Source organism: Diadema setosum, chromosome 16, assembly GCF_964275005.1.
Source record: "Diadema setosum chromosome 16, eeDiaSeto1, whole genome shotgun sequence".
Lineage (NCBI taxonomy): Eukaryota > Metazoa > Echinodermata > Echinoidea > Diadematoida > Diadematidae > Diadema > Diadema setosum.
In genome coordinates, this window is record NC_092700.1 from 20,254,072 (window position 1) to 20,266,847 (window position 12,776).

General features: G+C 40.1%; 1 protein-coding gene across 1 annotated transcript; it reads left to right on the forward strand.

Annotated features, from left to right (window-relative positions):
* The first annotated feature begins 799 nt into the window (after window positions 1-799).
* Window positions 800-10,152, forward strand: LOC140239677 (uncharacterized). The gene is made up of 5 exons (XM_072319505.1): window positions 800-833; window positions 4,216-4,560; window positions 5,491-5,799; window positions 6,690-8,914; window positions 9,892-10,152. Exons 1-5 carry the CDS (start codon window positions 800-802, stop codon window positions 10,150-10,152), a joined length of 3,174 nt encoding a protein of 1,057 aa, XP_072175606.1.
* Window positions 10,153-12,776: the final 2,624 nt, after the last annotated feature.

Sequence of the window (12,776 nt, forward strand, 5' to 3'; positions counted from 1 at the left end):
GTTGGAAAATAAGCCTCTGAAGATTTACAGATTTAGATGTTGCATTCCTCTCCGATAAAGAACTATGAACAGGACCAACCAAATGCACGGAGCAGGCAAGTGGAGAGGGGGGGGGGGGGTATGTATGAAATATGTCTCAATTTGGACACGTCATGCTAACAGAAGGAGGGTAAGAATCGATTTAGAAATATAACCCTTCCCCTTTAAAAAAAAGACAGAAAAACTTTGTTAAGTAATAATCAGACTAGTTTAGTTCAGTTTATATAGTTTCAGTTAACACAAAAAAAAAAACCAAACAAAACAGACGTAACAATAATGACATAGCAATAAGAACTATGGTTGCTGGGGGGGGGGGGGGCTACTGAAAAGGACGAGACTTTGAACCGGTGGTCCGGTAAAGAGACGAACATCTTCCAATAGTCTACTCATACCAATAGCATGAGAGACAGTGCGATACGAAGAGATTATGTTCTTACTATATCTTGATAAAATACGATCATAGAGGTTACACGAATGTAACCCATGGATGTAATCCAATCTCAAGCGGGCGCACATTGTGTACACAAAGCTGATTACAAGAAAAATGGCGAGGTTATGTAACTTTGCAACGTGAGTAACATTTATTTTTCCAGGGGATAGATAATTGTGATGCAGACAGTTTTGTAAGTGAAACTCGAAGCTGCAATATAACACCACACAACAGGTTGTTTCTTCCAAACCTTTGAGACGAAAATGGGAGGAACTGACAATTGCATTTTGCAGGTCCTTTTCAAATGTCGACTTCTGGTTTATAAAGAACATGCCCAGGAGATCTGAAAATTCACCCATGCAGTGTGAGTGAGTTCATAATTATGGAGAGTTTGATCGTTAACGTTACTCCATTCCTATCAATATGAAATATTCACTATCAAACCTGCAAAGAATCAAAAAGAACAAGAAAATATGTTCTATTTTGGACCACAACTTCACGAATATTTGTTGTCATGCAAGAAGTGAGGTATCATTGGGAAGATATTGTTTTGCTCTGTGAGACAATGGACTTAAAGGAGACCTCCCGATGATTTTCAGAATTTTACATTTGAACAACTATAAATTAGTTATACTGAATACAGAGTTTCAGAATGTTTTCAAAATTTATAACAAATTGCACTGAACAAGGATGATGACATAGCAGCCATTTATAATGGAATTACACTGCTACATTTCTGAAATATGTGAGGCTCCTATGTCATCAACACTGTTCAGTGTAATTTGTTGTCAAAGATTTTCATAGTATTGGTTTCTCTGTTCAAGGACCACAATAAATTACACAAATCTATACACGGAGCTGTCGATTTATGCACTACATGACGTGAAATGTTAAAAATCGTCTGGAATTTCCCTTTAATGTTGGAAAAAATGCGCTTAATCCGTTTCGCAATCAGATTCTTCGTATATAATAACAAATAGACACTGCGGGCAGTGGTTTCGCAAGTTAAGGGGTTCGACTGAAAAAAAAAAGGAGTTAGTTGTTATCAATCCGGGCACGAGAAGTTTTGGTAGGTCTTAAAATGTTTACCCCCTATCATGTCTGTCTGAGTTCATTCCCCTATCAATTTGGACAGGGACCAAAACAAATAAAACTTACAATAGCATCACGTAATTAAACTCATCTCTTCTTATCATCTGGTAGAAAGTTCAATGAGAAATCTCCCACACCTACTTCCTTGATATGATATATCACATATCCTCGTCACTTTGATTGTTTTGGTTAGATCTTCTTGTCATCGGAACTGTAAGATTAAGTTCTCGCATTTTCGTGTGGCGAGTCTATAGGCATGTGCACGTGCATCATTGTGTACGTGCATCATTGTGTGTGTGTGTGTGTGTGTGTGTGTGCGTGGGTGTGTATGTGTGCGTGATGTACACGATTTACAACGAAAATACAAAACAAAATGCGATAAAGACATTATAGTACACGAATGATTACAAATCTTTTCAATCACATTTCACAATCTAATTACTTCTAAAGGGTTCGTTTGTTCTAATACTACAGAAGTAAAGAGTAACGGTATGTTGGTCTGACACAATCATTTGAAGGGTTTGAGGAAAAAAATCACATTGACATTAATGTTTGTTCTCTGAAGTCAAGTTGCGCAGGCACATGTGTTATCAGCATGTTATCCACTGATCTATAATGGGCGTGATGCAGATAAGAATTCAATGCTGGTAAATCATCCAGTAAAAACGAAAAGGGAAGTGATTTTAGGAACGTTTTCAGCTATTTTCCCACAAGTGTCTATGATTGTCCGTCAGTAATATAATTCGATTAAAGAAGAACAAGGAGAAAGAGTTTCATCACTACATTACTTTTTTTTTCTCTTAGATATGTTTACAGTGATCTGTCCTAACAATCAGAACGTAGGGTTCATATCGCAAAGTCCGTCTTTTCTTGAATGCCCGTGTGTTGTTTTCATAGGTCTCCGTTGCTTTGATAGGCAGAAAGATCCTTAACATATCGAATAGTCGCAAGGGTGACAGGGCATTGCTTTCAAAGATCAATTTGATCAAACCGATTACACACTGGTAGTGGAGGAAGACTCACTGTACATGACTGTAATCGTTGTTTACACTCGGTCCTGAATCAGATGTAGCACCCTCAAAACAACATTAGGTTCATGTGGCATGAACGCGATAGGGGTAGATTAGAGCCATTATTCATTATTTCCATACACATTATCTCTGCATTGATTAAAGATGATTGCTATGCGCATGCGTGTTACAGTAACCTGCCGTTTTCTTCCATCTACTACAGCTGTCTACGTGCATGTTTTGGATTAAGTGGATGTTTGTAAATCAATGTTTTGATCGGCTGGCCAGGCGCGCATAACAAAACCTAGAAAGGACTTTGATACTTTGACAGGGACCCAATATCTGTAATACATGTATGTACATATTTCAGTAATACATCATTATGTATGTATACATCCTACTCATATGTATGAATGCGTGTATGTATACATTTACGTATGTATGTATGAATTACGTTCATGTAAATATTTAATTTTATTTCATTTCATTTATTAGGTTTCCACACAAATCTTACAGTGTTGTATTTACAGCATCCATTAATGACAATGTAAAGTGACACATAAATAATAAGTTATAAGTTTAGTATAATTATTATGTAATAAAATTGTGTGTGGAAGGAACCTACATAGAAGCAGATGCTTGTAGGAGTACAATTGTAGGTTCCCGAAATCAACACAGACTCTTACACTCACACACACACACACACACACACACACACTCTACACGCACGCAAGTATGTCGTAGAATAAAAACAATAATATGTCATAGAACAAAAGCAACAATATGTCATAGAATAAAAGCAATAACTTTCAAGCTCTTGTAACCTGGCGGTGTTTCTCGATCTGAGCAGTGATCTCGTGACTGTTTCCTAAAGATTATATTTTCGATGTGGAATGTATAATATGTAATTTTAAGCTTGATCACTTCAGAAGAAAAAGTTGGTGTTGTATACATTCAATGCATAACATTCTGAAATTATGCAAAATAACTGCACTGTTGTCGACAAAAGCACAATGGACAAAGGTCTCTATACGGGAACTTCCTGAAAAAAAAAAATATTCCATTTGCTCCGTGAAAACTATGCACATGTGCAAAAAAGGAGCAACATTTTATTAGAGGTTATTAATTTCTATCCACCCACACATAGATAGTTTGTAGATTCAACAGCATTATTCTACAAAGAATGTGGGTATTAAATGAAAGATCTATCAGCATGATCAGATCGGAAAAAGTCAACAAACTATTTTTAATATAATATACTTTTGAAAGAATGATTGGATAGATTTGCATTACAGCCAAACCTACGGCTGACCTAAATTGTGTGACCTCCATTGGCATTTCCATTGGTTTGGAACTGACATTGTAAAGTAAACAAAGCAAAGGTCTATAACAGCGTACCCTTCCATTTACCAACGTTGTCATGGATAAAGAAGGAAGGTTTATCATTATCATTACCGCTCATCACTCTTTTCATCTCCCCCTTCCCCTATCTGCCCTTAGCTGTTACAACAAACATAACGGAACAAGACTAAACAAAACCAATCACACAAACTAATGCATATCCGTGTCTGTAAATGGTTACACTGTAGGTGTCTATTTGGTAACTGAGAGTTACACCTAAACCCTTTCTCTCTATCGCCGCAGATGGCGTTCGACTATTTGGCTCTGAGTCGAATGACACCAAAAAAGGCTTGCTGCAAATCAGGACGGGAAAATCTGGCTCGTGGCTCTTTTTCGACGCCGACTCGCTCGGACTGACAGGGGCGAGGCTGGCTTGTCGACAGCTGGGCTTCCCGTACCTCTGCTCCAAATCGGCCGAGGTGGTGCCTGGGATTACAGAGGATGACATCTTCTCTCTGGACGTCCACTGCCTGGGCGAGGAGGCGTCTCTTGACAGCTGTCCTACCAGTGGCCGAGGCGTGCAGCCCTCTCGCATTCAGTCTGTTGCCAGTTTTAGCCTCCTCTCCATTACTTGTGCCAACGAAGATGGTAAAATAGAAGTCAAGTCATCTTCCTGTCTCTCACGTCACTTTCCTTCCTTTCCTCCCCCTACCTCGTTTTGAAGAGTTTGAGAATGGAGGAGAACGGAGTACTTTTGTCACTACGCACTACAGTTTTTGTACTTCTAGAGATTTGCGCCCAATATTTTCAAATTGACCTCATGTTATTTGTACACGTATCTAGTATATTCGCTGGAAATAAATGTCATTGAACCAGAGCCCGAACTTTTGGTTTTGAGGATTTTGACATCACAGATAGTCGAACATTATACATCGGGCCTACTCCATCTATCAAGGCCATGATGGTAGACTGTAAAAATACATGCAGTCTGGTGAAAGGGATGATTGGCGTAATCATCTACTTGAAGATGTAGAAAAAAAACCCGAGGCCGACTTAATATACGTACAACTCTGATGAGATAATTTCAATTCAAACCCCGCAACCATTCTGTTTCCTCATCTCTCCTTCCTTGGGGCCATGGTGTACAGTGTATAGGGCTCCTCATTGTCCTAAGGGTGGCTCGAGTTAAAACTTTGACAACCCTGAGTAAGCAAAACCACTGTCAGTAGTAGCAGTTATAGTTCAATCTTTAAAATCGTGTCGATTATTCTATCAATGATAATGTTCCCTTTATATCTATGGTACAAACTACAAGTTAGAATAATGTATTCATGTTCTAAATTGTTTTTGTTGCTTTAGTTTAACAACATTGGAGAATGTGTAAACATTAAAATTAGCAACTGGACAGGGGTCTACTTTTTTGTCGCGGTGTGGTCTATAATCACGATAATAGCAGCTGAGCCAAATAATGTACTTTAATACAATCAATTTAATTGATATTACGTGTAATATAGGCTTACTATCACTATGAGATTCTCCTATATTTCGTTCTTTTCCATGTGCACGTGTCGGAAGCAGATATTACCTTGCGCCTTGTGAACGGCTCATCGCAGCATCAAGGTACGGTGGAATATAAGTGTTCCTCCCATCCGGAATGGCTCAACGTTTGTTTCGATGACTGGTACCCGGCCGCAGCCGATACCCTCTGCGCCACTCTGGGATTTAGAGGGACCGTGGACGACGTCGGCATCACCCTCCCCACCGCCCCCTTGTCCGACATCGGCTTCATCTGCTCGGCGCGCCAACACGAAGATCATCTTTTTGACTGTATGATGACTGAGGCTGAATGTGTCTCAGGCCATGCAGCATCCGTTTCGTGTGGCTTAGGTAAAAGTGAAAAGCAAAATCTAGCATCGATATCATACTGGTGTTTTTCCTTTGTGGTACTTTCCATGTTTCATCGATGTGTTATGGCAAAAATATTTAAATTAAATCAGGAGAATAGTACTACACGCCTTAGAGACGAAACTCTGGCCTCCTTTAGTTACCAAGAGGTCACTGGTGCAAACTCCTCCCAAAGATGTTTTATCCGCTATGCATAAATTTTCGTAGAAGATGTGTAAAAATTCAAACAAAGAAAGTGGAATAATTGATAAAGGATTGCTAAGTCTAAAAATTGATATGACTTGTAAATAAAAACTGAAAGTCAGTAGCAGTATCAAATGTGTATTTGTTCCGATTTCGCGTCAGGTCGCGCAGCTCGTAAACAACGAAATACCGATTAATGAAATCTAGATGGGCCCTACGTTTCATGGTAGCTACAAACCTTTGCTCATCTTCAACTGCTCACCCGTCCCCCAACTATCTCCTGGACCTACAATGTACTTTCACAAAATATGGTCATCTGTACCTTTGTACAATTCTAAGGAACAAGTTACTAACCAAGATCCGAAACACCACAAATATAGGATGTTGTTCATGCTTGATTTGAATTATACTTGTTCAAGCAGCCCATGTATTTCAATCCTTTGAAAACTTTCGTACCACACGCTCTATACTCTATAATTTTACCGTTATAAGACTAATGATATTTATCATTATTATTGCAATTATTACTATTATTTTTTTATCATTATCATCATTGTTATTGCAATCATCATCATCATCATTATTATTATTATTATCATTATTGATAGCAGTAGTAGTAGTAGATTTGGCAGAGCACTGTTTAACGGAGTATCAATGAACATTTGCCAGTGTTTTATTTCTGATTCCAGCAATTGAAGTTTATGGAGAGGAGACTACCCTCTGTGATGCCTCTCACACTTGCCGAGGCAGCTGCGGCAACTCAACCCGAGCCGGATGCAGGTGCGACGAGGACTGTACATTCTTCAATGACTGCTGCTTTGACTTTGTCACTGAATGTGGTGCTGATGACATCCCCGAAGACCACTCCGTAAAACCCTCCGGTTCATCTCTTGATGTGTCCGTCTATTCCTGCGAAAAGCCCCTGGGAGGACTATCCCAGATCTATGCCGGTTCGGAGGGATATTATCTTATCAGACAATGTCCTCCAACGACTGAGTCGAGTCTTCGAGAACAGTGTATAGGGTCGGGTGGTAGTCTTGACGTGATAAGAAACTTGCCAGTATACGACAGCGATGGGAACTCGTATTTTAACGTGTTCTGCGCGGTGTGTCATGGGAAGTCTCTCAGTGACCTAACGCCATGGCGTATTGAAGCAGAACCTGCGGAAAATTTCATTTCAAGCGAAATGATAATATATTACGTAGTGCTTCCGCCATGGGACGACTCCAAGAGGACCAGGCCCTGTTTTAGGGATGGGTCCGTAGTAGATACCTGTCCCAGTTCCCTTGCAAACTCGTCACTTGCGGAAGCTTGCAGAGCGTACCAGGCACCACTGAGGGACTCGACAGGAACGTTCGCTTACCGGAACCCGCACTGCTTTCAGTGCCAGGACGACTGGAACGGTCAGCTTCCCATAGAGTACTGCACCGGGTGCGAGTGTCAGGGAGCTTCGTGCTTCCTCAGGTGCGCTGGAACCAGATCAGGTCGCCTCACCTCCGTCACTTTGCTCTTTGATTTCATGGAGTCCGACAGAACAGAGTGCACAGGTATCGGTGAAGTCTATGATATGTTTTTGAAGAGATGCCGCGTTTTAGTATGTCCAGAGGGGATGACGTATGATCATGGAACGTGCGTGTATTCCTTGCAGAATACGACAGTCCATTCCACCGTAATGGATTGCTTGTCCTCTGCCATTGCATCAAGTTTGCCCCAAGTATTACAGATCATCATCGAGAAAAACGTGACGTCAGACACTCATTGGGCAAATATTTTCGCTGAAGACGTCCACAGAGCTGAATCTATAGACCTCACCCTTGCTTCAGTGTTTGCAACTTCTAACCAACACGTACGCCCGTTTTGCAACCTCACTCGAGTATCGCTGATGGCACCACACATGCATACCAATGATACGCCTTCATCGTGTAGTGATATTGTGAGAATGCCTTTAGCTGATGAGAGTTTGCGAATCATTGACACGTGGTATGCTAATTCATCGGGATGGAACAGAACGCAACTAGTTTTTAACGATTACCGCTTTGTCAGAAACTCCACTGAATACTCAAGCAACCCACCATCCGAGGATTGCTGGTTTGAGTTATTCAACATCTTGCTATGTAACCTACAGATCTATTCAAATGAGCAGTTTGTCATCGACGAGGAGAACGTGGCGCATCATGTTCCCTCGGGTGTGTCACTCGCTCCTGAAGAGTACTTCTTGCTCCGTAACGGAAGCATTGTTACTTGTCCGGATTCCCTAAATATGGCTGCCAACATCCAGAGCATCATCTATATGACTGGAGCGAGTGCGTCTGTTATATTCCTGATGGCGACCTTGGTAACGTATGCCACCTTCCCGAAGCTCAGGAACGTAGCGGGCAAGTGTTTGATGAATGTGACCGTTGCTCTCCTCGGAGCGAATCTGATCTTCGTGCTCAACCCGCTGTTCAGCCTCGAACGCACCCTGTGCACTGTCGTGGCGGCCCTCGCTCACTTCTTTTGGCTCAGCGTCTTCTGCTGGATGAACGTGGTCGGAATCAACATGGCGCGCACTTTCGGCTGGACAGGTTCCAGCTCTCTGAAATCAGACAGAGGTTGTTCCAAGGGAACGCTCATCTCCTACGCCCTCTACGGTTGGGGGATACCATTTCTCATCGTTGCTGCCTGTACCGCCATCCACATCTGCCAGTGCGCCGGAATGCGGTTTCAATACGGGAGTTCCCTAGTCTGTTGGATCGACGGAGAGGAGAGGGCTTTATTGTACGGGGTCACCGTCCCCATCTATGTCGCCATTTTCTTGAACGTGCTACTACTTGCATACACTGCGATCTCGCTCATTAGACACAGGAGAGAGGGAAGATCGTTGAGGGCGCACCAGACACAAATATTTTCGGAGAATGTGGTAATAGTAGCAAAGGTGAGGCGAATAACCTGTTCCTCTTTTATTTCCTCAGTTTCTATATCCAATCACAAGACTTATCCAGTGTTAGGAACTGCTTTTCATTTTCCAGATTTTGTCTGCCAAGGGCGATGCAGATAACTATTAACTCATCATAATCGTATTCTGTTTATGTCTATGTAATGTATGCCACTGATTTTCTCTAACTACTTTTAGGCTTGTATGCATCTTCATGTTTTTGTTTTTGTTTTTGTTTTTTTTTTTTGGGGGGGGGGGCGTGTACTGTCGCTATATGCTCTTTGGAATGAAGTTTATATGTCTCTGCACCCTCGTTTTCTCATAATTCAATACTTTCTGTTAATCTCCTTTGTTCTCTAGATTGTAAAATATAAATATGATAGTTGTAACATCATATAAGTATGGCAAGTGGCAAGTTTTGAGTGCCTCTGTCCTTGATGCCTATGATCTATTCATCTACCACACTGATTTTTTTTTCCGTTTCAAAGTCATCGTAAGTTCATTATGTTACTTATCAATAAGGTCAAAATATTTTTTTTACATCAAAATCAATGTGTGACTATGTTGCATTATAAAGAAAATAGAGTTTGAATGTAAAACCACATTATATAGTCATCTTATCAACTTGAGATATTTGAGATTTATGTTCTTTAGAAAAGGATTTAAACAATACAGTAATGTATGTGATAGTTTTGATAAAATCTTCGATATCTCTTTGATATGCCACTAGTGTAGAGTGATTGAAGAGACTTAATTTTTGTTTCCTTGATGACGAACTTTCTTAAAAAAAAACCAACTTCCAAAATGGAGTTTATCTACTTTTCCATCCAAACTTGATTCCAATAGTGTAATTTGTTTCGTAAAGTCTTTTTGAGAGAGCATTATTCACACGATGTGCCATGCACATTATTTTGCTCGTTCGGCTACATGTCCTTATTGTAAATCTTTGAACATTTCCCCGCCCTTTTTCTCCCAAGCTTTCCGTGGTTCTTGGAACGGCCTGGATTTTCGGGTTCGCCTACAGCTTCACGGACGGCAATGTCGTCATGTACATCTTCGTCACCTTAACCTCCCTCCAGGGAACCTTCCTCTTTCTATTCTTTGGGGCCACGAAACGCATCCGGGACATGTGGAGGTCAAAGTTCAAGAAGGAGAAAATCACATCGGTGTTCACGGTGAAAGTGAACTCGTCGCAACGTTCTACCGGCAGCTCGAATACCGGTTCGACGAGCATGTAGAGAGACCTTGATAGACTGTGGTTTTCCTTGAAGAGTATGTAGGCTAGCTGTTGGGATTGATAATATTGTTGTCAATGAAATCAGTCTTAGAGACTTTGGAATTTTCCAGGCTTTGTTTTTGCCTACAAGTAAAATATTGTGGACGACTCTAGCAAAATGCTGGACAATTTATGGAATTACTATCTTCAAAACCTTTGATAAATTGGTCCTTGAATGAGTGACAAAAAGAATGAAACATACGCAAATTTGTTTTCGTTGTAACATATAATTTTGCAGTGATCGGAGTGTGAAGCTGAAAATGTTATCCACTAAACACCGTCAACTAGCGTTTCTTTCGTAAACGAATGAACTAGCTTTCATCCCAACTTATCACAATCAGAAAACATAGTCTGAATCTTCTGAAGGCTATGGGGAGTCAGCTGTTCTAAATCCCGATGGAATGGTTTCAACGTCAATATTGGGTTGTTTGTATTTTTAATGCAAAAGTTTGCATATAACATTTCCGTCGATATTTATTACATGATTACGAAACTCAGATATGAGACTTACGTCAGCAGAATATCTCATGCAAGCAGCTTCTCTGATACCATGTCTCTACGATGTCGAAGAGTAATTTGAAATATCAATGAATGTGTCGTACTATGCTGCATTTCAATAGAAAGTTTATGATTTTCTTGTACCTCCAACAAGAACATTGTATTGTTGAGAATAGTTATTTTGGGTATATATACCCATTCTTTATCAAAACTTTGCCACAAGCGATCGGCAGTACATAATTTGAAAACATTACATTTTAGAAGACATTGAAATTTCAAAATGTCAAATACAAGGGTGACGTCTTCTAAAAGGGTGTTTTACTGTATAAGCTGACACTTGAGAGTATTTTCATTTCCATACTTTACAAACTTTTATACATACTCAGGTAATGCGTGCTGTCAATATGTAAATACATTTGTAAATTTTGCTCCTACTGTATATTTTATACCTTGAATACTGAATCAATATTGAGAAACGTTTGTTCTGAAGCCCAATGTACTCAATTAACTTGCTGTAACAACCTCGTAGTTTACCTCCACTTCCCAGCCGAGGATGACATCTCGAAGCTTTTAGTAATCAATGGAAAAAATATTCGGTTTCTTGACGCGTTGAAGACGGGCTGATTTTTGCTACCTCATGCATTTCCCATTATAGACACCCCTGCATATATACTCGGGACTCGTCCTCAACGGGTTAAGGTTTCGACACGGTCGTGCAGCTGACGCTTCGAAACTATTCCAAATTCGACATTAGGGGGCGTTCTATCTGTGCCCTCAGGACTGTACCATTCACCCAATGAGGGTGGGACCTGCTGTAATACATAAATCAAAGACTATTTCTATAAAATACTAAAGAGTGCATGCATATTGATCTTTTTTACTTCCAGCTTTTCCTCCGTTACATATACAGTCAGTTTGTATTTATTGAAACATATTGTTTTGATTGCGATTTCTTTTCTCATTGTTCGTTGATGGTACTCAAGTATTGGATTGCCATGGAGCAAGTTTTGTACGAATATTTATGGCATCAAAATTTAGCATAAACCAAAAGAAACACTGTCAGAGCAAAGCTGAAGTCTATATGATCTACCTGCAAGCTTCTTTGAATGTGCAAAAGAGCTGACACTGCCAATCTACGAATGTTTCTTAACCCTTGTGGCTGAAATGATGCCGTGTGAGATTTGAAGTCTTGCTGACTTTATTTTATGGATGAAAACATTCTTAAAATCGATGCCTATTAAAGACTGACCATTTGCATTTTTCAACGAGGTTCGATGTACTTGAATACTGCTCTTGATAGCCTAAGACAACCACACCTTCAAAATAGCATGGTGAGCAGTGTCAACAAGCAAGCAACGGATGAATAGACCCCTTTCTTTTAATAGTGTGTTTGTTCTTCGTTACACAATGACTTGGCATATTCTTTTAAGATCTCGTCCATCCTTACCACCGTACTTCTCACACACTATCGCCAGTGACTGCGTCGTGTGACCTGTTGTGATAGTCAAAGGGATTATAGCAAACTAACGTGTTGAACGGAACAACAAACACGAATAATCCCCATCTGACATTAAGAAACGAGTATAGATGTGATGACATTTAGAAATGACTTCTTAGTGGTATACAACGCCGCGACGTGTTCCTGCACTGCTGAACACAATCTTTGGCAAATCGGAAAGTGTGATTATCTTTTCACTTTCAATTTCACTGATTTACCTCTTTTTTCAATTTACAACGACCAGCGTTCACCTTCATCCCCTTCCAACCCCTTAAGTCCCTGTACATCGATATCTGAAATCTCTTTTCTTCTTCGCATTATCCTCCTCCTCCTTCTTCTTTTTAATAAACCGCAGAATAGCATAAACTTCATAATATATTTTCACTTGGCATGTATTGTATTCTTCTCGTCAAACAACTTAATGACAGCCCCTAACTGTCACAAGTTTTAACTATTTTATATGACAAAAATGCAGTAATAGTCACTGTAGATGATGTAATGGTGAATTACGTTTTGTTGTTTTAAATGGCTTGCTCAGGAAAAAAGCATTAGCTTTTACCACATGTAAAATATTTATGACTTTCTATTTA

What these genes read in the sequence shown, in the direction of transcription:
- LOC140239677 (XM_072319505.1), top strand. Translation starts at nt 800, where the DNA reads ATGCCCAGGAGATCTGAAAATTCACCCATGCAGT. An exon ending in TACTTGTGCCAACGAAGATG is followed by an intron (nt 4,561 to 5,490) that starts GTAAAATAGAAG and finishes TGTCGGAAGCAG; the next exon opens with ATATTACCTTGCGCCTTGTG. An exon ending in ATCCGTTTCGTGTGGCTTAG is followed by an intron (nt 5,800 to 6,689) that starts GTAAAAGTGAAA and finishes TTCTGATTCCAG; the next exon opens with CAATTGAAGTTTATGGAGAG.